The sequence below is a fragment of the Ursus maritimus genome, assembly GCF_017311325.1.
Source record: "Ursus maritimus isolate PB19 chromosome X unlocalized genomic scaffold, ASM1731132v1 scaffold_X1, whole genome shotgun sequence".
NCBI lineage: Eukaryota > Metazoa > Chordata > Mammalia > Carnivora > Ursidae > Ursus > Ursus maritimus.
In genome coordinates, this window is record NW_024423319.1 from 109,179,264 (window position 1) to 109,204,565 (window position 25,302).

The 25,302-nt window shown below is 42.9% G+C and overlaps 1 protein-coding gene and 1 long non-coding RNA gene across 4 annotated transcripts in view; both read left to right on the forward strand.

Annotated features, from left to right (window-relative positions):
- Positions 1–25,302, forward strand: part of SH3KBP1 (SH3 domain containing kinase binding protein 1) — a 334,252-nt gene that overhangs the window by 49,719 nt on the left and 259,231 nt on the right. For 2 of the 3 annotated variants that reach the window (XM_040633661.1, XM_040633671.1), the window contains exon 2: positions 2,684–2,841. In XM_040633661.1, coding sequence (XP_040489595.1) covers positions 2,684–2,841 — 158 coding nt within the window. The remainder of the gene's footprint in view (positions 1–2,683; positions 2,842–25,302) is intronic. The other variant, XM_040633668.1, reaches the window with a different exon arrangement.
- On the forward strand, positions 13,213–19,223 carry LOC121103452. Its single transcript, XR_005835673.1, has 2 exons — positions 13,213–14,372; positions 18,504–19,223. It is a non-coding gene; the product is annotated as an uncharacterized LOC121103452 (long non-coding RNA).

Genomic DNA, 25,302 nt, shown 5'->3' on the forward strand with positions numbered 1-25,302 from the left:
CTTTCTTTCTTTCTTTCTTTCTTTCTTTCTTTCTTTCTTTCTTTCTTTTTTTTAAGATTTTGTTTATTTATTTGACAGAGAGAGAGAGAGGGAGAGAGCACAAGCAGGGGGAGCGGCAGGCAGAGGGCGAGGGAGAAGCAGACTCCCCACGAGCAGGGAGCCCGATGCGGGGCTCGATCCCAGGACCCTGAGATCGTGACCTGAGCCGAAGGCAGACACTTCACTGACTGAGCCACCCAGGTGCCCCCAACCCCTACTTTCTTAACACAAATCTTTTCAAGCGTTTCATCCATTTATTGAGAGGTAATAGCCATAAAGAGGCTTTATCAGGAAGCCTCAGGGAACTGCGGGGGGGGGCCTCACGCAGCTGAAAGCTGGCTCTGGCTCTAGCTGCCATTCTTGTTGAGGAGCACCGCTGTCCCTTAGGCTGCTTCCGGTCCTCAGAGCACCCTCGACTGCTGGACCTAAAGGCTGGATGAAGGAACCAGTATCATTCTGTAAATGGAATATTCGAGAAGTTGAATTTTTCTCTTTTTAAAATTAAAATAAAATGAATTGATGTTCTGATTTTTTTTTCATCATGTCAACTAACCCCTGAAGTGAGTGCATCACACTTTGGAGAGCTCTGGCTCAGAAAATGATCTTAACTCTTTGCTGAACTTCAGTTTCTTTAATTGGGAAGATGAGCATTCTAATATTGTAAGGATTAAATGAGATAATGCAGGAAAATGTGGGGCACAGAAACAGTGGTTACTGTAGGCTCCGTTCCAGTAGCAGAGCTTCAATAGATCCTTGTCTAGGTCATTTGAAGAAAGTTGTTTCTTAATTGACCTCGTTTTGATTGTTATGATAGCTCATTTGAACTGCTGGTGAGCAGAGCATGAGACAAGAAAATAGAAGTGTTTCTGCCTTCATACTGGTCAGGAACCAGGAGAAATCTGAAAAGGTTGCTTTGTTTATGCTCTTCTGCTCCTCTTTTTTGTTTATATGTGATGAGAAGGGTTTACAGTTCAACTTCAATCCTGGGCAGATTCATGGCAGCAAAGTCAGCCAGCTAATTTTGTGAAAAAATGATCCAGGCAAGGAAATTTCACTTTAGGGTGCTTATGAACTCTCTGGGTTAGCTGACATGAATGAACAGTGGTAAGTGTGCCAGTCTGGATGGCTAGGGTCTTCTGATCCAGAAGCACTTTGGGGCTTCATTCCTTATGGGTATGCAAAGCCCATTTGATGGGGGGCCCACTCACCTACCAACCTTTTTCTGGGAAACCTTCCCCAGTGGACTGAAATTTCAAAAGTCGTTTGTGCTTTTTTGTCTCCTACTGAAGAAATCTTCGCCAAATCCAAGGTTAGTAGGGTTTTATTCTGTGCTTTCTTACGAAAATTTTATAGTTTTAGCTCTTAGATGGAGGTCTGTGATCCATTCTGAGTTCATTTTTGTATGCGTGCTTCATGTAGGGCTCATGTAAAACCTTTCCTCTTCCATTCCTGTAATCCCTAAATTGCTAATTCGCTATTTGAGGGTGCACCTAATTTTCACTACCCTTCTATTTATTCATTTGCCATTTGTTCATTCATTCATTCATTCATTCATTCATTCATTCATTCATTCATATTGACCTGCAAATATAGAAGGAAAAGGACAGGAGGTTTGTTGGTTGAGGTGGGTGTGAGGCGGGACCCTAAGTGTAGATGAGTGCATAATCCAGCTGTGGAGAAGTTAACATGCCCAGGATTGCTTAGCTCTGCTTACATGCATCTGTACCTTGTCAACAAGAAGACGCGTCGGTGTCACCTGTTGCCTCCCCCTGTGACCAAGTATAACATATCACCGCAGATTGGGAGAACGCTTTGAAATGGTACTGCTGCCCGAGGGGCGCCTGGGTGGCTCAGTCAGTTAAGCGTCTGCCTTCAGCTCAAGTCATGATCCTGGGGTCCTGGGATCAAGCCCCCTTGTCTGGGTCCCCGCTCAGCAGGGAGGCTTCTGGAGATTCTCTCTCTCCCTCTCCCTCTGCCCCTCCCCACTGCTTGTACACTCGCTCGCTCTCTCACATAAATAAATAAAATATTTTAAAAAAATTGGCTTGCTGCCTGAGAGGCCCTCTGTTGAGAGGGCAGTGGTGCGTGCAGACGTAAGCAGTCTGAGACTTTGGCTTGGCCAGCAGGGTCCTCAGTGTCAGCCGTCCTTACACATGTTGTGGCTGAGCGACGGGCATTATCGCTATAGAGTGGCAGTTATTATCACCCACATTTTGCATGCCTGAGGCCCAGAGAAGTTAACATCACACGGTTAGTCTTTGCAAGGGTGGGGGCACCTAAGTACCAAATCTGTGTCTGGTAACTACCTTCTCTGCGCTTGGAGAAATGATGCTGCCTCCCTCCGGGGGTGCAGATGTTGTTGCTGCTCTGTCATTGTGTGATTTCCCCTCTGAAGTTCCTGCTGGCCCTGAGACCTGTAGGCCACTCTGACTGTGCCTGACCACGGACCTGTGCTTTGTGGTTTCTGTGCGACTGGCCTCAGGTTAACCAAAATCAGGTTGCTGTGTGGGGCCCTGTTATTTTAAGTATTGGTAGAGGGGAACTCCCTTTAATATGACTACTGATCTTCCAGGGCTAATGGGCCTCAGACTTCTGCAACATCTGATCTAAAGTGTACTCTTTTTTCTGTCCCTGTTCCTTCCAGTGGAGGCCATAGTGGAGTTTGACTACCAGGCCCAGCACGACGATGAGCTGACGATCAGCGTGGGTGAGATCATCACCAACATCAGGAAGGAGGATGGAGGCTGGTGGGAGGGACAGATCAACGGCAGGAGAGGTTTGTTCCCTGACAACTTTGTAAGAGTGAGTACAATGTGAAACCCTTTTCCTGTCTCCTGTGTGGGTTCTACTGACCAAAGCTTTGGGGGCACTTGAGGAATTTCATGGGCTGTCTTGGGGATGAGTTGACAGTTTGACTTCTTGCGTGCTATCAAGAAGATCGTGTAGAGCTTTGCACCAGCTATCTAGAGACCCATTTTGAAATCACTTTTTAAGGCCCAGAATGTTCTCTTTTTAAACAATGTCTGTTAGAAAATGCTGGAAAATATAAAGCTTGTTAAATTGTTTTTTATTTATGTACTCGTTCACTTGCTTTGGTGTTCTAAAAGAATGTTTACCCTTTTCCATTCCATTGAAAGTGAGGTGAAAGTAGTTTTGACTATTTAAGTCAAGTAGCAATCAAACTAAGTGTAGAATTCCAGTTACGCTATGTTTTCAACCTTTATATTCACATCACTTTTTTGGTAGGAACTATATTATTTTCCTTTCCCCTTTATGGCCATGAAACATTGTATAAAATCTACTTTTTCAGTAAGGTTTGGAAAATTATGCCCTTTGCAGAAGTCATCTAGGGGTTAATTACAAAAATGTAGCTCATTCATGTTAAGAAATTATATACTGCAAATTGTACATAATAGTTGGAATTGAGTAAAAAAAAAAAAAAGGGCAGGTAACCATGAGGCTGTTCTCTGTGGGAAATACCAAGTAGGTCTGAAAATTTTTTGTACCATAAACTTCCTATCTAATGCTGGAGAAGATCGGATTGTCCTCGGTAGGAAGGGGGCTGTGTGCACAAATCCCCAGGGCCTCTGCCGTAGTTTTGGCGGGTAGCAGACCATGCCTAAGACCTGCGCCTATGGGGAGCAGGTGGTGCGGGGAGTGCTGGGCCCAGAGAAGCAGGTGCCCTAGTCAGAGAGCCTTGAGGGCTACATGGAAGGGTTTTATGAAAAGGGATTGATGATGAAAAAGTGTCCAACCGCTGGGCCCTCTACCTGTACCCTGCCCCCAGTCTAGAACAAATAGGAACTCAGTTCAATGTCTTTCCTCAGGATCTTGCCTCAGAGTGACCCTGCTAACATTTCTTTTGTTCATTTCTTTTCGCTGTGCAGAAGGCTGGGGGAAGTTTTGTTGGTAACATGCTGATAAACTTACTTTCTGTAAGTGGTTGTGGGAGTACAGACTTTTTTTTCTTGGACTACAGTTGAACCTAGCAACTCTTTCCCCTTTTAAGAGTAGGAAAGCATTACATCCGGGCTACCACAATTTGACTCTGTTGAATTGATGTGTAAATGGGGGTGAATTACTTTGCCCTTCCAAACAAAATCCCCAATTTTGGGACAAGGATTGTCCTTGAAGTTGAGCAAATTCTCGTGTGGAAGGAGAGTTTTTCCAGATAAAAGGGGGAAAGTTTGGTGTGAAGATGAGGAGAAATAAATGAGAGAGGAGGACCTGGGAAAGAGAAAGGAATATCTGGGAAAGAAAGAAGAGGACCCTGGGAAGGAGGTGAGGACTGTGGGAAAGAGAGGAGGACCCTGGAAATTAGATGAGGGCTGTGGGAAAGAGAAAAGAGGACCCTGGGAAGGAAGGGAGGACTTGGGAGGAGGGAGAATATCCCTGGGAAGGAGAAGGGACTACAGTGTTGGCACCAGTTTTGATGGGAGGCCCTGTTTTGAAAGCCTTATTTTGATGTCCTGTAGGCTCAGTGCCCCCTTATTCCAAACCACAAATCCATAGACTCAGAAAACTTGTGAATTGGACTTTGCTCAGGGCTTAAGGCTGGGCCGCCTACTTAAGCATTTGTGGGGGCTGGCAGGCACCAGGACGGAGTAGCGCAGCACAGGAAGAGCCCAGGCTGGCTCTCAGAACCTCTCCTCCTTGCTCAGGGCGTGCTGGGGAGCAGGAGCTCCTCCCTGTGAACCCAGGCGATGTGGTCCTGGCCAAGGGGCCTCCCTCCACCCTTCTCCACCTGCTGGGCCTGGGGCCACCACAGCAGGCTCCTGCCCTCTGGCTTCCGTGGGCTTTGGCTCAAGGGGAGTGCTGGCAGGAGAGGACTGGGAGGGAGGGAGGCCAGCCAGGTCAGGGATTATCTGGCTGGCTCTCTGCCCCGAGGTTGTCCCTCTCCAGACGGTGGCTGCTCCTAAGTCCCCTTCCTCCACGCTCCTTTCTCTTCATCCCCTGTTTCTAGCCCCGCCTCCTGCCTCAGAGTTTCTCTGTACCTCACCCATTTGGGGGGGGGGGGAGTCTCCTTCTTAGTCCTGCCTCAGATTACCTAATTCTGGTGTGCCATCTGTTTGCTTTTTGGAGCCCGACTACCTCATCTGGCCACTTTGAGGATTAAAGGAGGCAGGACCTAGCACGTGGCTGGCCACCTACTGAGTGTGTTGCTGTCCCTGTCACCCTCTCCCCTGGCCTGAGGGTCTAATCACTTGTCCTCTCACCTCAGCTAGAGCACTTCCAGTGCAGGAAGTGACACTCTAGGGAGGTGCTTGTTCCACTGGAGCCAGAAAGGATGTGGCAGGAACGGCTGGGGCTGCACCACTTGTGGCTGTCACATTTGGCAGAAAAAGAAACTTCTATTCTTTCAGATGGCTGAGTCTATTTTCAAGTCTTCACCCACTGGGAATGTTTTAGGCCTATTATTGAAAAATCTAGTAGGTGGATGCAGTGGAGTTTAACAATAACGCAAACTGCCATAGAGGATTCTAGAAGCTGAAAATACATCTTAAGGTAATAACAATCATATTGGCATAAGTTTGCAGTTTTGAGAGTGGGTTTACATATGCTTTATTTAGCTTAAGAAGAATTTGTCCCTGGATTGAATTGGGTAGTTTTGTGGAATCCCACTGTTTGTTTGTGTGCCTTTATGCCAGTGTTACCACCATCAGAGAGCGTTCCTTAAGCAGTTTCTTGATTCATTTCTAGGATCCTTAATCAGTGTCCTTATGGAGCATGGTCGCCCCAGGTGCTGGGATTCAGTATCCACCCTCAACTCTGTATTGTCACAGTTTCTCAAAAGAAAACTACCAGCCATGCCAGTCACCCCCTTGTTAAGAAGATGCCTGGCCTTTGTCAGCTCTTGGGCTGAGATTTGTTGGCAGGCATAAATGTGTCCAACTAGGGTACAGACATGCCCTTTTAGGTTTATCCTCCTTTTTCTTTTATTTAGTTAGTTCTCATTTATTTACTGTACATGTGGAAGAAGAATCCTTTTAAATCCCCCTTTCCTTTCTTCTCCCTACCTACTTTTTTTAGAATCCATTTTTCCTCTCTTTCTCCTCTTTTTAAAAAAATTATTCATTTTTAGGTGAAATTTACATAGAGTAAAATGCTGAAGTCATAACTGTACCTCTTTGTGATTTTCTTCTTGTAAGTATACACCTCTGTAACCATCATCCAGATCAATCCTATTTCTTTCCCTCCAGAAAGTACCATCATGCCTTTTCCCAGTCATTCCCCGTCCCGTAGGAATCTATCATTATAGATGAGGCTTGCCTGTATTTGGATTTCATATAAATGGGATCATAAAGTATGTGTTCTTTTACATACGGCTCCTGTTGCACGACAAAATGTTGTTGCATACATCAGTTCTTTGTTCTTGCTGTATAGTATCCCATTTTATGCATATGCCAGAATTTATTTCTCTGTTCTCCTGTTGATGGACATTCGGGTCATTTCCAGTTTGGGTATTTTACGAATAAAGGCTCTGAACATTCTTGTGTAAGTCTTCTTACAGATATAGGCCCTCATTTCTCTTGTGTATTTACGCATGGGAATGGCATTGTTGCTCACTCACTTTCAAATGTATATACTTTTTCTGTTTAAAACTGTGGCCTCTGTGGATGGGGTAGGGGGTGTTATGCCTGTGCTGGAGCCCCATTTGTGCCACACTAGCCAGCTGAGCCAATCAGCCTGAATCTTGTTGTCTTCATGTAGCTGCCCTACGAGTATGACAGCTGAGGAGTCCTAAAGCCCGGAACTCACTCTCCCAGGGACCATTTGATTGTTGGGTCCAAGAAGTATCAAAGACTTATTCTTAAATTGTTAAAAACATGCAGATAGAGAAAGTTTCATTGTGTCAAAGTTTTATTGGACTCATTTAATGAGGGAGCTAGCAGAATCACAAAACTGATTCAGTGAGGATATGAGGAACAGATGAAAAAGTGGAGAAAGGGATGTTCAAATAAGATTGTTAAATTATATTCAAAACAGGTTCGTGTTTTAGAGAACAATACAGTCTTAACTTCTGGGGTTATCATCTCTACCAGGGAAGAAAAAAAGAAAGGAGCACACCTTATCATTTCTCTGTATGTTATCCTCTGACTTTTATAGGGTTGTAAAATGTCCTGTAAAGTGTTAGTTAAATCAAGTTACATTTCCAGAGAGAATCAGATGATCCTGCTGGGGGTGGAGCTTAGAGAAAACATATCCGTGTGACATTAATAGGTCACATCATCATCCTTTCTCGCCTAATTTTTAAGTTTTGGATTTTTTTTTTGGAATGGACCACAAGAGACCATAATTTGGGGTGCAATAGTAGGAGGTACGAGGATAAAATCCTCAAAGTCATTTATTTAAAAAAAAAAACACCAAAAAGGCTGCCCTTCTGGGATCCGAAACTGCCACATAAAACAGAAAGATAGCCACCTGTTAAAGGCAGATATGGGCTTTTTCATAGAAGTTCATCTTCCCCATGTTGGATTTAGTTACCAGGGTCTTTCTTTCAGAGCCTTACCCCCAGATTCAGACAGCAGTGTGTTTTAGTCCAGCAAAGATTTCCAAGCAGCCTTTTTCTGGGTTCTCCCGACATGTATCCACAGATATATATTTGTTTAATAGCCATCCAAAGGAATTTTAAAAAGAAAAAAACCTTGAAACTTTAGCCTGGACCCACAAGCATGTGGCTGACTGCTTTGGGAGGGGATCTTTGGTGAAATGCAGCAGGACCCAGGCCCTTGACATTTTGCTGTACACAAATAGACGTGTGGAAAGCAGGAAGCTGCGGTAGGGGTTAAAAGAATATGCTTGTTGGTTTTGAAATTGATCTGATACTGTCGTGAGGAGAGCCATTCTCTCTGCCTATTCGTCCATGTGTTAGGGAAATGTACACTTTGCTCACTGCGGGCCCATGGTGGCAGGCTGAGGTGTGTTTACTTGTAGCTTGCATGTCTAATGCTGAGTATAAAATTTCAAGCTTGCTTTCCCATTGCCTCAGCCTTCGTTTGCTGCATGTTTCATATCTCTCTTTGGCATAAGGAGAGCCTGTTATGTATTTGTGTACAGTGGTTGAAGAATATAGTTATTTTGTAATCAGCAAGGTGAAAGGTCAGGATTTTGCATATTTGTACCATTCTGAGAGAAAGCTCACAGTTACTTTGCTGAGTTTTTTTTTTCTTTTTTTGTACTAATGCTGCTTTTAATGGTGGCCCAATATAGAAGTATAAGGTTTTACTAGCTTGAGCTGATAGAAGTTTTAAAACGTGGCCATTTACACTATCAAGTAGCCTCATAATAGAAATGTATCTCAGGCTGCCAAATCTGTATAAAAGATATAGAACAGGATGGAGATTGTTTCTTGTTTTTTTGTGGGGTGAAAGAATTAACTGCTAACCCAGCATCATGATTGTACTTATTTGGGGGAAAAAATATTATGTTTTGGTGGTGGTTCCATCTTCCATTTGTTTTAGTTGGGTGGAAAATAAAAAGAAATTTGCTTTCTCAAATTTGACATTTTCTTGTTAATACACCTTTTGTTTCCGTAGGTGGCTATCCATTAAGCTCGTGAGATTCCTCCTGGGTATTTCTGAATTGTGTTGTGAACACGTGTGTTTGAGCCCAAGCAGCTTGTCTTCTTACAGCATTTAGTTGTTGTTTGCTTTCTTGTTAGACAAAATATTAGCAATATATGCTTTCCATCTTCCCTGCCATTAAGATCCCAAATCCTCATCAAACATCTGGCTTCAAAACTGGGAGGATGGTAGTAAAAAAAAAAAAAAAGTTCTTACACAAACTATCCCTTCTGAAAGCCTGGGCCTGTGCTGGAACTTTCCCCGAACTCTAATTCTAAATTTCTACTTCAAGCTACTGACCTTTAAGTTCTATCTGTATGTTAGGAACAGACCCCTGAAAAGTGGTACATATATGTTTACCTTTTTCCTATGATAATCTTCATCTTCAGATTTTAGTTCAGTCACAGAATAAAATTTGAATTCTGTCCCCTATGTCCTCTTCAAATCTTGATAAAGAGCACAATCCCCTCTCTAGAGCTGTCTGTGCGTCTCGGGTCTGCTAGCGTGTGCTGTGTGGTCGAGGGCAGTGGTGTGGGGTCCTGGGGACTCGGGTATACTCCCAAGACACTTTCTTCCTCTGCCTGTGGTGGCAGCTTGTCTACCCCCCCCCCGCCCCCACCACGCTGCATTCCCCAGAGCAGATGACCTGAGGCATCATGGCTCCTTGTTCACACGGCTTGTCAGTGAGGAAGACTTGTCTACGCCTTCATTATTCAAACTTTGTTGGCTCTCTAGTATCATTAAATACCATGAAAACACATCTATCGCTCTCCAAATAAATACTACTGCATCATTTTTTCTAATGGTGCCTCTGCTCATTGGTTTCTGAGTCACACCAGTCTTTCCATTTTCACCGGTGGAACGTGGCCCCGTAGTTACTGGTAGGGGTCACTTTAAGCATCAAGTGAATCCTTGTCCAGTGGTTTCACAATACTTGTGACTTTAGGCATCAGTTTAGATAGTTTTCACTTTGTCAGCACCTTAATTCTGGCCCCACAAGGAGGAATTCTTGTTGAGATCACTCACGTAAGCTGCTGATGGAACAGGTCTGTGAGTAAGACAAAGGCCATTACGTATTTCTCGACTGTCAGAACTGTGCAGTGTTTACTACTAAGTCTGAGATGTAGGCTCTGGAGGAATAATGGTAACAGAAGTGAGCTGGGTAAACGAGAGAAAGACATTCTCTCTGGAAATACAAATATATAATGGAGGGGACAGGTGTCAGGGTGGGGGGCTACTTCACTTACAGTCTAACTTGGATCTGATTGTCTTCCTGTTACAAAGGAGAGAGCACTTGCAACAGGACATACTACAAAGAGGTAGTGTGGCAATTAAGTTCAGTGCAAGACTGAATCAAGCTTCCTGTGTTATGGAAGCAAACTTAGGTTTTATGGACCTGGCAGCTATGTGGTTTAAACTGCTTTCTGGCCCATGGGCCCTGTCTGAGGGACTGCTGCTCCTGCCACACTCACTGCTTGAAGACCCTGTGTCCCAGGGAATCGTGAAGGACAGGGTTTCTATTCCTCATCCTGGTCTGGGCTGGTAAGATGCGGTTTCTTCCTCATCATTCCTTCTGCTTTTTCTGGGCACGGCGCTTGCTCGTGGTAGCCGGTGGAGGCGGATGACGTGGCGCTGCTCCTCGAGAAGACAAGAGGGAGCAGAAGGTGTTGTGTTTGAGGGGCCACTGTGACCATCCCTCGGGCCTGGGCCCTCGCTGCTGTTTGGGCAGAAGCTATCGGCCGTGAGTGCCCCTCAGTGCAATGGGATAATCTTTATTTAAAAAAGAATCACAAATTTACTTCAACAAATGGCATAGAGTAGAGATTTCCAAGTTACTCTTCTATATTCAGAGACCCTGAAGTGGATCTCTCTCATGAAATTTCACCTTTTTAAAAATACTTATTTTTTAGAGAGGGAGGGAGAGAATGGCGGGGAGGGGCAGAGGGAGAGGGAGAGAGAATCCTGAAGAGAATCCCTGCTGAATGTGGAGCTCCATCCCAGGACCCTGAGACTATGACCTGAGCAGAAACCAAGAGCTGGCCGCTCAACCGACTGAGCCCCTCAGGTGCCCCAAATTTCACTTTAAAAAAAAAAAACTTCCAACCCGAGGGCCATTAATTTTGTGCATGATATGGAATATTATTTTCAAGATATTTATGTCTCTGAGAAAGGTAGCAGGAATTTTCTGGGTGTGTCACATAATGTGCTCAGAACATTGAGTTGTGACATGCTTGGCTGTGCGGGGGCTCTGCTGTACTTGTGAAGCGAGCATTTACTCGTGTCTGCTCTGTGCTGGGCACCAGAAGCTATCAACGCAAATGAGACACATTAAATGGAATATTGTATTGTCGCAAATGTAACTTCTTCCATAGGATGACAATGTTAGCTCCTGCGACCTGGCCTTCAGCCATTTTGTACTGCAGACAGCATGGGTTAGACAATGATCCGCAAAATGTTCCTGATTAAGATCCTACTTGGAAGGTTTGGACTGGATCATCAGGCAATTCTGTTAGAATGTGTTACATGAACCTATAGTTGGTTAGAATGTATTAAATGAACCTATGCTTGGTTTTCTTGTGGCTCTGATTGCTGTTTCTTTATGGAATAATAATGGCTACATTCTATTCCAAGCTGCCTGGCTGCCTGGCACTGTGTATATAAACTACCAGTGTCTGACTGTGTACAGTGACATTTATTGAGCACTTACTGTATGCCAGGCAGGAAGGAGGCTAAGCCCCTCACATGTTTTATCTTATTAAAGACTTATACCCCTCTGTGACATAGGTACTATTCTTTTTTATCATGCCTGTTTTTCAGAAGAGGCAACTGAGGCATAGGCATCTTAAGGTTAAAAAACTTATTCATGGTCACACAGCTGGGGGTGTGTGTGCAGAGAGTGCACTGGAACCCGGGCAGGCTGGCTCTAGAACCTGAGCTCGAGCCCACGGCGTTATCTGGGTGTCTGCATCGCCCTGATGGGAGTAAGCCCCTCACCATTATTGCCTGCTGCATTGTGCCTTCCCCGAGTGTCCACTCAGTATTTTGCATATTTGCACCACTCTGAGGTAAAGCTCATAATTATTTTGCTCTTCTTGATGTAAGAAAGATTCACAAATTTACTTCATAAATGACATAAAGTAGAGATTTCCAGACTGCTCTTCTATATTCAGAATTGTGTTTGTTTTACTTTCTGATTTTTAAAAGATCCTCTTCAGAAAATAGCTATTTCAATTAAAAAGAGCAACCATTGGGGCGCCTGGGTGGCTCAGTCATTAAGCATCTGCCTTCGGCTCAGGGCGTGATCCTGGCATTATGGGGTCGAGCCCCACATCAGGCTCCTCTGCTGGGAGCCTGCTTCTTCCTCTCCCACTCCCCCTGCTTGTGTTCCCTCTCTCGCTGGCTGTCTCTGTCAAATAAATAAATAAAATCTTAAAAAAAAAAAAAAAGAGCAACCATTGCCTGGAATTTTGGGCTTGCGCTGTTTTTCCTACAAACTGTGAGAGCAGGGGGGCCTGGGTGATGCAGTCGGTTAAGCGTCTGACTCTTGGTTTTGGCTCAGGTCATGATCTCAGAGTCCTGGGATCGAGCTCCACATCGGGCTCCATGCTCACCGTGGAGTCTGCTTGAGATTCTCTCTCTTCTTCTCCCTCTGCCCCTCCTGCTCATGCTGTGTGTGTGTGTGTGTGTGTGTGTGTGTTTGTGTCTAAAATAAATAAAATACTTAAAACAACAAAACAACAAAAAAACCCAAATTGTGAAAGCAAGGCAATTTGGGAAAATATTTCATTTTACTAATTAGTAAGGAAACCTGTTATTTTGTAATGTTCAGGATATGCTTTTCAGGAGTTTGACTGTCTTTTCTATCAGTGGTTAATAATCTGGGTGTTTGACTATCCAGTTGTTCCCCATCCTTGGGCTCCTTGAAAGCAACCAATTCCTGCTCAAATTGTTCTTTAAAATTTAAATACATAGTTTTCTTTTAGAAAACAAATCCTAACAACTAGAACCTGTTAAATGCTGTTGTGAGAAATGTTACTCCAAGAAGGGTCTGGAGTAATTGAGGACAAGTGTGTCACTAGTGAGAGCCCACACTATTTAGCAGATTCCCCTGACTTCGTCACTGTTGCAGTGCAGGAAGAATGGGGGGGGGTGTCTTGTGACTTGGGGAGAGCAGTCCCCTGATCCAGTTGATCTTGGTGATTATGCATAATGGAGTCCTATTTTCTTAATGACAGGATTATTGAATCTGAGCTTAGAAAGGGACTTTGAAATCATGTATTTCAACCCCCAGCTTCCTAGCAGACCAAAATCTGAACCACCTAGGATATTGCTGTGGTCATTACTGGATATTTACACTTGTGGCATGTGGGGTCCCACAGGGGACTTCTTGCCAGTGGGTCTGCAGCCTGGCCCTACTCCAGATGAACTCAATTGTCAGAATTTTGGAGTTGGGGAAGGAGTTGGGCCTTAGGATATTTTTAAAAGTTCAGCCGATTCTGGCTTGATAAAGCTTGGGCACTCCTTTTGTAGAATGGCGTGCATAGTCAACATCATCCTTTTTAAAAAGAAATGTTTACCACAAATACACAAACAACATAGCAATATGTAAACATATAGCTCAATTCAAGTCTATTAGAATGAGTACATTCTAATTGCAGAATCTCTGGACTAAATAATGAGCTCCGTTCTGCCCTCTACCCAGTGGTAGTGAGGTGGGCAGAATTTCTAGGAATGGTCTCCAAGATTCCACTCCCAAATACCCAGGGCCTGTGAATGTGATGTGCTATCATTCCAGTGATTGTATTATATTATACGGCACAGTTGACTTCTAAAAAGGGAGGAATTCTGGTGGACCTAATCTTATCACATGAGCCCTTAAAAGCAAAGAACTTTCTCTGCCTAGTGGCAGAAGAAGAAGTCATAGAAATTCAGAGCTTGAGGAGGACTCGCTACTTTGAAAATGGAGGGGTTACGTGAGAAGGAATACAGACAACTTTACTGGAGCAGAGAGCAGACCTTGGCTGGCGGCCAGCAAAGAAACAGAGACCTCAGACCTCCTGCTGAAAGGAATTGGATTCTGCCAACAATTTGAGTGATTTTGGAAGTGGATTATTGTTTCAAGTCTCTAGATAAGAGTCCAGATTGGTTGACATCTTGCTATCAGTCTTGTGAGATCCCGAGCAGAGAATCCAGTTGAGCCTGCCTGGACTTCTCATCTGCAGCACTGTGAGATAACAAGTGGGTGTTGTTTTCAACCATTAAGTATGTGCCTTAAAATATGGAGAGCAAATGGCCAGCGGCAGTGCTCTTCTTCCCTACTGGCAAGATGCAGTGGATACCGAGTGGGGAATCTGGAATTTTGTATCCTACCTGGTGGCACCAGTTGACCATTGCAGCTCTCCCTTCATCATGTTGTCGGCGGAGACCAAATTGGGAGACTGGACTTCTGCACCCTTCCTCCGCCAGCTCAGCAGTAGTAAGTGGCCCCCCATCACCCTCCCTACTAGAGTGGGGAAGATCTTGGAGAGGAGGGAGCTGGAGAAAGGGATTCATTAAACCTGTATAGGAAGTCATAGGCAAACTCTGACCCATACATGAATCTGACTAGAATTAACATTACAAAAAGTTTGAGAATAGAAACCACATTGTGGAATACCACCCAGTTTTCAGAGTGATCTCTAGGTAACACAAATGAAAAGACCTGAATAGCAATGGAAGGGCTTTGGAAACTAAACTGTTATTGGCTTTACAACACACAAAATAGCCCAGGTCCTGTGTGCTTAATCTAAATAGGATCCACAGTCTTGTAACATAATACCCCAAATGCCTAGGATACAATAAAAAGGCACTTGTCGGGGCGCCTGGGTGGCACAGCGGTTAAGCGTCTGCCTTCGGCTCAGGGCGTGATCCCGGCGTTCTGGGATCGAGCCCCACATCAGGCTCTTCCACTATGAGCCTGCTTCTTCCTCTCCCACTCCCCCTGCTTGTGTTCCCTCTCTCGCTGGCTGTCTCTGTCTCTGCCGAATAAATAAAATCTTAAAAAAAAAAAAAGGCACTTGTCATATCAAGAACCAGGAAAACCACAACTTAAATGAAAAGGCAGTCAACAGATACCAACACTGGGAAGACTTAGATGTTGTAATTATCTGGCAAATATTTTAAAGCAGCAATCATAAAAAATGCCTTAATGAGCAATGAAAAACACTCTTGAAGAAAGATGAAAAATGAAAAAATCTTAGCAAATAATTTGGAGATATTTAAAACATGGAAATTATAGAACTGAAAAATAAAACTGCCATATTAAAAAGTTTACTGGTTAGCTTAATAATAGATTAAAGATAACAGAGGAAAGAATCAGTGAAGTTGAAAACAGAGCAATAAAATTTACCCAGCCTGAACAACACATAGGAAATAGTCTGGAAGAACAAATGAACAGAGCCTCAGAGACCTGTGGTACAATAACATAAGGTCTAACATTTGTGTCAGTGGAGTCCCAGAAGGAGAAGAAAAACATATGGAAACAAAAAGTATTCGAAGAAATAATGTCTGAAAACTCCCTAAACTGGGCAAAAGGGATAAACCTCCAGGATCAAGAAGCTGAGCAAAACCCAAACAGGATAAACCCAAGGAAATCTATGCCAAGACACATCATAATCACACCTCTGAAAGCTAGACAGAAAAAGCAGTGAGAGAGAGACAACACATTACCTGTAGAAGAAGAATGATTTGAATGACAGTGGATTTCTCATATAAAATCATGGAGTCCAGAAGGAAGTGCACAGCATTTTCAGGTGCTGAAAGAAAAGAACAGTCAACTCTGAATTCTATATCTGGTGAAAATATTCTTCAGAAATGAAGAGAAAATAAAAATATTCTCAGCCGAAGGAAAACAAAGAGAATTTGTCAATACCAGACCTACTCTTAAATAATGGCTAAAGAAAGTTCTTTAAACAGAAAAGGAAATGATAATAGAAGGAAGCTTGGAACATCAGTAAAGGGGGGAAAAACAGTGGATGGGTAAAAATAGGGTTATGTATAATAGGTTGTCTTTATCCTCATTAGCTTTTAAAATTATGTTTGATGATTGAAGCATATGTGATAATATCATTTGGTGTGGTGTTCAATATGTGTAGAGATAATATATGAGAAAATTATATTTTAAAAGTGGGCAGGGTATAAAAAAATAACAAAAAAGAGAAATGAAAAAAAAATGGGAAGGGTATAAAGGGACCTCAATGGAAGTAAGATTTCTATACATCACTTCAAATGGGAAAACGTGATACCACTGACTGTGATAAATTATATATGTATATTTTAATAACTAAAAAAATACTAAAAATCACTAAAAATTTATACAACGACATATACTCAAAGACTATGGATAAATCAACATGGAACTTTAAGAAATGTATAAGTAACTCACAAGAAGGTAAGAAAAAGGAAAAAGAAGAATGATAAATAGAAAATAGAGAGAAAACAAATAATACAAAGGTAGACTTAAGCCCTGACATATCAATAATTACTTTAAGTGTAAATGGTCTAAATACACCAACTGAAAGACAGAGATAACAGAATGGATAAAAATTGTGACTCAACTATGTGCTGTCTATAAGACACTCACTTCAAATATATTGTTATAGGTGTGTTAAAAGTAAAAGGGTGAAAAAAGATATACCATGAAAACACTAATTTTTTAAAAAGTGGGAGTGGTTATTTATAATATCAGATAAGGTAGAATAAAGAACAAAGAAAATTACTGAGACAAAGGACAAATGATAACATTGTCATTCCACCAATAAAACAGCAATCCGAATATGCATGCATTGAACAACAGAGCTGCAAAATACATGAAGAAAAACTGATAGAACTGAAAGACAAATACATCCACAATCATAGTTGGGAGCTTCAGCACTGCTCTCTCAGAATTTGAAACTACTAAATAGAATATCAGCGAGGATATGAAAGAACTGAACAACATCATCAACCAAGCAATTCTAATTGATATTTATAGAACACTCCACCCAGAAACAGCATAAAACACATCCTCATCAATACCCATGAAACATTCACCAGGTTGGACCATACCCTGGGTCATAACACGAACCTCAATATATTTAAAGGAATGGAAATAATACAGAGTATGTTGTTTGACTCTGATGTAATCAAACTAGAAATCAGTCACATAACATAAAGATACCAGGAAAATCTCCAAACACTTAAAAATCAAATAACACGCTCTGAATTATCCATGGGTCAAAGAGGAAGTCTCAAAGGAAATTTAAAAAATATGTCAAACTGAATGAAAATGAAAACACAACACATTACAATTTGTGGGACATAGCTAAAGCAGTGTTGAGAGGAAAATTTATAGAAGTTAATGTTCACATCAGAATGGAGGAAAGTTCTGGGTGCCTGGGTGGCTCAGTTGGTGAAGTGTGTGCCTTCAGCTCAGGTCATGATCTCAGCGTCCTGGGATTGAGTCAGGTGTCAGGCTCCCTGCTCAGCAAAGAGTCTGCTTCTCCCTCTGCTCCTCTCCCCCACTCATGCTCTATTTCTCTCAAATGAATAAATGAAATCTTTTTTTTTTTAAAAAGATTTTATTTATTTATTTGACAGAGATAGAGACAGCCAGCGAGAGAGGGAACACAAGCAGGGGGAGTGGGAGAGGAAGAAGCAGGCTCACAGCAGAGGAGCCTGATGTGGGGCTCGATCCCGTAATGCCGGGATCACGCCCTGAGCCGAAGGCAGACGCTTAACCGCTGTGCCACCCAGGCGCCCCTCAAATGAATAAATGAAATCTTAAAAAAAAGAATAGAGGGAAGTTCTCAAGTCAGTGATCTAAGCTCCCACTTCAAGAAATTAGAAAAGAAAAAAGAAGAAAACAGAAGAAAGGAAGTAATGAGCTGAAATCATTGAAGTTGAAAACAGAAAAAGAACAGAGAAAATAAGTGAAAAAAACTAGCTCTTTGAAAAGATCAATAAAATTGATAAACCTATAAGAAGACTGGTGAAGATAAAAAAGAAGACACCAATTGCAATGGTAGGAATAAAACGGGCTATCACTACAGATCTTACAGTCATTAAAAGGATCATAAGAGAATATTACAAACAGGTCTATCCACATACATTTGACAACTTAGATAAAATGGACGAATTCTTTGAACAACCACAAAACTACCAAAACTCACTCAAAATAAAATAGATGGGTAATTTCAATAGTCCTGTAACTATTTAAGAAATTGAATTCATAGTTTAAAAGCTTCCAAAAAAGAAATCTCCAAACCTAGAGGGTTTCACTAGAGATTTCTACCAAATATTTAAAAAATTAGCACCAATTCTACATAATCTTTTCAAGAAAATGGAAGAGGAAGGAATGCCTCTTAATTCATTTTATGAGGCCAGTATTATCTTGGTACCAAAACGAGACCGACCAGTTTCCCTCAAGAGCATAGACACAAAATCCACAACAAAGTATTAGCAAAACAAATCCAGCAACATGAACTATGAACCATAAGTGAGAGGGGTTCTAGATATGGATGGCATCCTCAGTGTTTGAAATAAATTAATGTAATCCACCGTATCAACAGGCTATAGGGGAAAAAAATCATGTAAGCATATCAATTGATGCAGAAAAAAGTGACAAAATTGAACTTCCATTCATGATAAAAACTCTCAGCAAAGTAGGAATAGAGGGGAATTTCGCCAGCTTATTTTTTTTTAAGATTTTATTTATTTATTTGACACAGAGAGAGACAGCCAGCAAGAGAGGGAACACAAGCAGGGGGAGTGGGAGAGGAAGAAGCAGGCTCCCAGCTGAGGAGCCTGATGTGGGGCTCGATCCCAGAACTCCGGGATCACGCCCTGAACTGAAGGCAGACGCTCAACGACTGCGCCACCCAGGTGCCCCCCCAGCTTGATAAACAGCATCTATGAAAAAACCTACATTAATATTATGCTAAATGGTGAAAGACTGAATGCTTTCTTCCTGAGAATGGGAACAAGGTGAGGATATCTGCTCTCACCATAGTACTGGAAGTCCCAGCCAACACAATGCTGAGAAAAGAAATAAAAAACATAGGAATCGGAAAGGAAGAATAAAACTGTCCCTGTTTGCAGATGACATGATTCTCTACGTAGAACATCCCAACAATCTACAAAATAACTCCTGGAACTAGTAAGTGAATTCAGCAAGGTCACAGGATAGGAGGTGAACACACAAAAATTAATTTTTCTATATCCTAGCAATGAACATATGGAAATCTAAATTAAAAGCACAATCCCATTTACAATCACTCCTAAAATAATTGAGCTACTTAGGTATAAATTTAGCAAAACACACACAGGATATATGTGCTGAAACTACAAAATGTTGTTGAAAGTATTTGAAGAAGATCTAAATAAGTAATGAAATTATACTGTGTTCGTAAGTTGGAAGAGTCAACAAGATAAAGATGTTAGTTCTCCCCAAATTAATTTATCAGTGAGGTAATTCCTATCACAATCTCAGGAAAGTTGGTTTTGTGTTTTTGTGTTTTTTTTTTTTTTTTTTGTAGCCTTGCTTGTTTTAAAATGTATATGGAAAATCAAAGGACCTAGAATAGTTAAAACAATTTCGAAAAAGAAGAGCAAAGCAGAAGGACTTCTAGGACTATTTTATGACTTAATGTAATAGTCTAGTAATCCAGACAGTGTGATATTGGTGCAGAGATAGACACATAGGCCAGTGACACAGAATAGAGAACCCAGAAACAGTCTCACACAAATATGCCCTACTGATTTTTGACAAAAAGGTACAAGTGATTTAGTGAATCTGATCATTCCCCTTTCCCCATGTACTCCACGTACTCTTAAAATCCTTCTTTGGCCTTCCCTTGTTTTTACGACTAAACTCTTGAATATGTTCAGCCTGCAAGGTCCTGTGTGCTGTGACGCCCCTTCTTTCTTTCCAGCCTCATATCCCACTTTATACCCCTGCACCCCCTAATGCCTTCTCAGCCTCAGAGCTCAGTTCATGCTTTTCCAGGGAAACCTTCCTCAACCTCCTGACTCTTATAAATACCCATTTTCTACAGGCCTTTGTAGTGCCATATTCTGTCCTCAGTAGCACTTGTCACTCTTGGAATTTAAATCTGTTTTTGTGGGTATTTGATAAATAGCTCTCTTCCCTATTGGGCTAAGGTTCCATGGCCTCTGTGCAGCATTGTGTCCTTGGTGCCTGGCGCACAGCAGAGCTTATCCATATTTGTTGAATGAGTGACTATCTTTGTTGCTTGTTTCTCTACACTTGTGGTTATTGACACCATTGGGTACTTGGCCCTTACTCTTGGGACGGTGGTGGTAGTGGCCGCTTAAATAGACCATAGTCTTAGCTTCTGACTTCCAGAAACAATATGGCCTAAGCATTTTCAAAGGAACTGTTCTTTTGGCCTCTAGAAGATACACCTGGGCCAGGTTCAGTGGTGGGGCTAGCAGTTGATTTGAAGATGGTGTGCTGAACGGCGGTCGCAGGCTTCCGTGTTTGGTTGCTGTTTGTGTTCTTTGTTTTTCTTTTTACCAACTTCAATTTCATCACCTTCTGACAAGTCACTGCTTAGCCTTAGAATGTGGGGACCTCATGCTGTATGCAGTAATACAGAAATACATGTGCTCTGAGAGGAAAAAGCAGGCTATGGAATTGTACGTGTGGTATGACCTACAAACCACTGAGTCTTGTGTATAGGGAGAAAAACGCTAACATGCTAATCATGGGGGGTTTTGTGTCTTTATTTCTAAGATGTGAAAAAATTTACTTAAAATTGAAAAATGTTTTGATCTGACTTGTTTACTTTTCCCCAGGGATTAAGGTGCATTCATCCTTCAGCTTCTTGTGGTTGAAGTGGCTCCCAGGCATGTCTTACTTTTTCTACGTGGTTGTTTTTAAAATTCCTCTTGTCTTCCAAGTGAATATAAGGTTAATGAAAGCACCCAATGAGCTAGGGGAATTGATCTCTTGCTATGTAATTTGGTTTGAATTTTTATCAGATCTGTAGCTATCTGTGTGTGCACTGATCAAGCATCTTTATTTGATCACAAACTGATGACTCACATCTGGTTTTGGAGTCCGAGCTGAGCTCTCCGACTTTGGGGGAAGTTAATTAAGCTCTTTGAGCTTCACTTGTTCATCCATCAAATGCTCATGGAGTGTTTACTGTGTTCTAAGCACTAGGGAATACGTGGTGAATAAGTCGAACAAAAACCCCTGCTCTCATGGCACTTATATCCTAGTGGGGTAGACAGACAGTAAGCCATAAACATAATAAATAAGTTATAGTATGTTGGAGGGAGAATAAAGCAGGGGAAGGGGATATGAATGTTGGGGGGCTAGATTGCAGGTGATGATAAGGAGGCCAGCAAAGCCCTCACTGAAAAGGTGACCTTTAAGTTAAGACTTGAGGCAGCGAGAAAGAGAGCCCTGTGTGGGGATCTGGGGAAAGAGCTTTCAGGCAAAGGCAACAGCATGTACAAAGGCCCTGAGGAGGGAAAGTCCCTGGTGTGTTGGAGGAAGAACAGAGACTAGTGTGCTAGAGGGGAGAGAGCTAAGTGAGAGAGTCAGGAGATAGGCTTAGAGGTCACAGGGTTCCAGATCAGGTAGGGCTACTGTAAGAGTTGGGACTCTGGGTGAGGTGGGAAATAATCAGGGGAGGCCCGGGCAGTGGAGTTGATGTGACCGGAGATGCTGTAACTGGTTCCTTCTGGCCACCCTGTGGAGAACAGACCACTAGGGGCAAGGGTGGAAGCAGGGAGCACAGGTCAGAGGCTGATGAGGAATCCAGGGGAGACCAGAGGGTTGGTAGTGGGAGCGGGGAGAAGTGGTCAGATTCTGGATATTTCTGAAGGTAATACCACCAGGATTTACTGATTAGATTCTGGATATTTCTGAAGGTAGCACCACTAGGATTCAGACTGGATGTGTGGTGAGAGAGAGGAGGGAGGGATGACCCTAGGTTTTTTTTCTTTTTTTTTTAAAATAATATCTTTTTATTATATTATGTTAGTTACCATACAGTACATCCCCAGTTTTTGATGTAAAGTTCCATGATTCATTACTTGCGTATAACACCCAGTGCACCATGTAATACGTGCCCTCCTTAATACCCATCACCAGCCTATCCCTAGGCTTTTTTTCTTGAGCACCGGGAAGCTTGTTAGGGATGTGGGTCTGGAGTTCAGGTGCCAGATCCAGGCTACAGATAGGAATTTAGGAGTCCTTCGAAGCCCAGATAAGATGAGAACTCCTGGAGAGGGAGTATGGCCAGAGGGGGGAAAAGCCCTGGGCACCCCAACATTGAGACTGACAGGGAATGGCCAAAAGGGGAGGAAAATAGCCAGGTGAGTGAATGTTCTGGAAGACAAGGGGAGAAGGTGTTTCAGGAGGGGGAGTGATCCCTGCTCATGGCGTACCAGCTGTACAGCCCTGAAGCAGCTCTTCATCTGTGAAAGGTGACAGTACTAATATCCTGGTAGAGTTTTTGTAAGAGCTAGAGTTATTTTATCGTGTGCCAGATACTGGGACGCTCTGAGAACAGAAGGATGAATAAATAATAATGTACCTAGAGTCCAGCTACACATTATTAATATTATTACTAATAATGATGAATACTTCGTATAAGGGGAACTCATAGATGGGGCTTTTTCCCTTTCTAGAATTAGTCCAGATACGGACATATAAATGAAAATTGCTACTATTCTTAACTGGAAAATATAACTCTTCTATTATGTTCATGCATTTTAAGTACAGAATATCTCTTAAGTTTTTTTTATCTGATCAGTTTTATTGGGGCTCCTAAACCACATTGTAAGAATTAGAATTAAAAAAATTCGGTTCATACACCCGCCAAATGTACACATCTTCAGACTGATACATTCTGACATGAAAAAAAGGTTAGTGCCTCCAGAACCAGGAAGCAGGACGTTCCGAGTTTATAGCACAGAGTAAATTTGATGCTTTGCATGAAATCTTCTTTATTCCAGGGAGCCTTAAGGAATGTGTGCCATCTTCCTAAGTTTATTGAAGAATATGAAATGGACTCTTAATCCTAGAGAGCAAACTGCTGGTTCCCAGAGGGGAAGGGAGGGGGGATGGGTGAGACCGGTGACGGGGATGAAGGAGGGCGCTGAAACTAAAATTGCTCTGTATGCTAACTAACTGGAATTTAAATAAAAACTTAAGAAAGAATATGAAATGGAATAAGAGGTAGTTATTTGAAATAAAAATGGTAATTTTGGAATAAAAGTTTTCATAGGTGATCAAGTTGCAGGCTAGCTAAACTTTTTAGATTTTCAACTCATCCATTCAACTTTTACATGATGACATTTTTGAAATCATATTTTCACTTAAGGTATCATTAGATTTCTTTTTTAGGGTGAAGGTAGAGAGATATATGTAAACACATCTGTAGCATGGTAGCGTTGAAAGGTAGATCTTCCTCCTTCCTCATGGTGCACGCACTGCACGCTGCAAGAAAACCTGTTGTGCCCTTGTCTTTCTGCCCAGGAATTTCAGTCTTTCTGCTGTGAGCCGTGAACACGGTCAGGCCGCTTACACTCAACCCGACTTTATGGAGGCGCGTGGAGGGCAGGGCGGTGGCTGCAGACCCGGGCCCTGCTTCCCTGGACTCGGTGGGGCTTTGTCCAGGCGTAGCAGTGCCCCATGATCCTAGAAGTGGGAGTCTCAGTTTATTAGCTCCGGACGCCTGGGAAGTTATTTAATCCCTCTGGGCATCTATTCGTTTCTTCTTACGAAGCATGGAATAGTCACAACAGTAGTGTCCCTCTTCGCTAGTGTACTAGGGAGGATGCCTGAGCTCCTAAGTGGAGGGCAGCTCGGAGTTGTGTTTGATGCATATTTATTAGTCAACAAATATTAACCATTAACATTAATTATTGAGCCACTCTGAGAGACTGGAAAAATACAGAGGTATGGTGTTTGTCAGTGGAGTGCTGTGGGCAGCGGGAGCTGGGGTGGAGGTAGGAGTGCAGGAGGTGTATTTGTGGAGGGAAGATAACACCCTTGGGAGATGACAGGACATGAAGCAGGGCAGGGGGAGCCTTGGGTTGCCATCCTAGCCAGCCTGACAAGGAGCTTCTGAGCAAACACTGCCTGGCAGAGGAGCCTGGCATGGGCAGGCCCTAGCAACTCCCCCCCCGCCCCGTGCCTGGCCAGGGCTGCCCGGGAGGAGTGTCACCTGGGCTGGAAAGCAAGCTGGGGCACAGCCTGAGGGCACTCGTTCTGTCCTGAAGGGACATGTCAGCAGCGCACCTCCAGGGGCTGCTCAGGAGACATTCTGACAAGGGGATTTGAAATAATGTATCTTCTGCCACCACCACCCCACCCACCAAGCTCAGGAGTAAATCTCACCATCTGTCTGTCACTGAGGATGATTAGACAAGAGATCTTGAGCGACATTCAGGGAGAGTGAAGGTAAAAATGTGAATGTGTCTAATGTATGGTCACAACACACATGAACACAAAAGCCACACACACACACACATACACACATGCATTTAGTTATTTGTGGAATGAGGTGCATGAGGTCAGCCCATTTTAGCTTTTTGCTGCCTGTTTTGCTTGTCATGAAGGAAAGAGTGTTTCATTTGTTGTCATACTTCCTCTGGGACCACCAGGTTTTTCTCGAGAAAACCAACAAAGTTGATACACTGTGTCTGGGAGTCTGGGTGAAAAACACAGTGGGCTTGCCTCGTTTGTAAGTGGAGAGGCTGTCCAAGGCAAACCACATCCTGCCCAGGCTTTCTTGAGGCAGGTGGTCCCAGATGGAGGCCCAGAGCGAGGAGCCATGGGAACCGGGCTCTTGTCAAAGGCCTGGGGCAGCCATGGGGGGGAGCGCTCAGGCCCTGCTCAGTTCCGGGGCCATGTGGGGATGTCCCGGCTGCTCTGTCCTCTTACGCTGAACCTTTCTCTTCTAAGGAAGCAGCACAGCTCATTGGCAGCCATGCTGAAGCTCTCGGGGATGTAATTTTCCTGTCTGTAAATTGAGGCTGTGGTCGAGATCTGAGATAGCTTGTACCAGCAGAGTAGGGGCCAGCTTAAAACCAAAAAAGGTTTTGCACATCGTGGAAGAAAAAATAGATTAAAATTGCCTTTAAAATATTTACTATAGATGTGTATTTTAGTCATGATTATAATAAACCATAATTGGCATTGACTTAAGTGTTAAAACGTGAATATATTCTTAGCAAGGCTGTGCGTGTTTCCACAGTATCTCGTCGTCTGCAGTGTGATGCCAGATGCTCAAGCCTTCGGTCGCACAGGGCTTGCTTTCTGACCACACGCGATTCACGGCAGAGAAACCGGTAAAGAAACGACGTCCAAATGAATAGGTTGACAGATTATGGGCAAAAGATACATTATAACTGTTTAAACCTGCAAGTGTTATCAAGTTAAAACTGCTAAAACTGTAGTCACACTGTAACAGTGGGGCCTTCAGGGGTGCAGATGGAAGAGGAATCAGGTTTATTGCTGTCATTCTGTAACTGCTGTTTAACAGCTTGGCTTATATTCACAGTTCAATCTTTAACTGTTTCTCTCAGCTGCAAAATCATGAGTGTGTGCACAACCTTTTTCTCTCCAAATCTTGAAACTGCAATAATTGCCAGCCTATTAAAAAAATACATCTGCCATATGAAAGTAGTTTCAGCTATT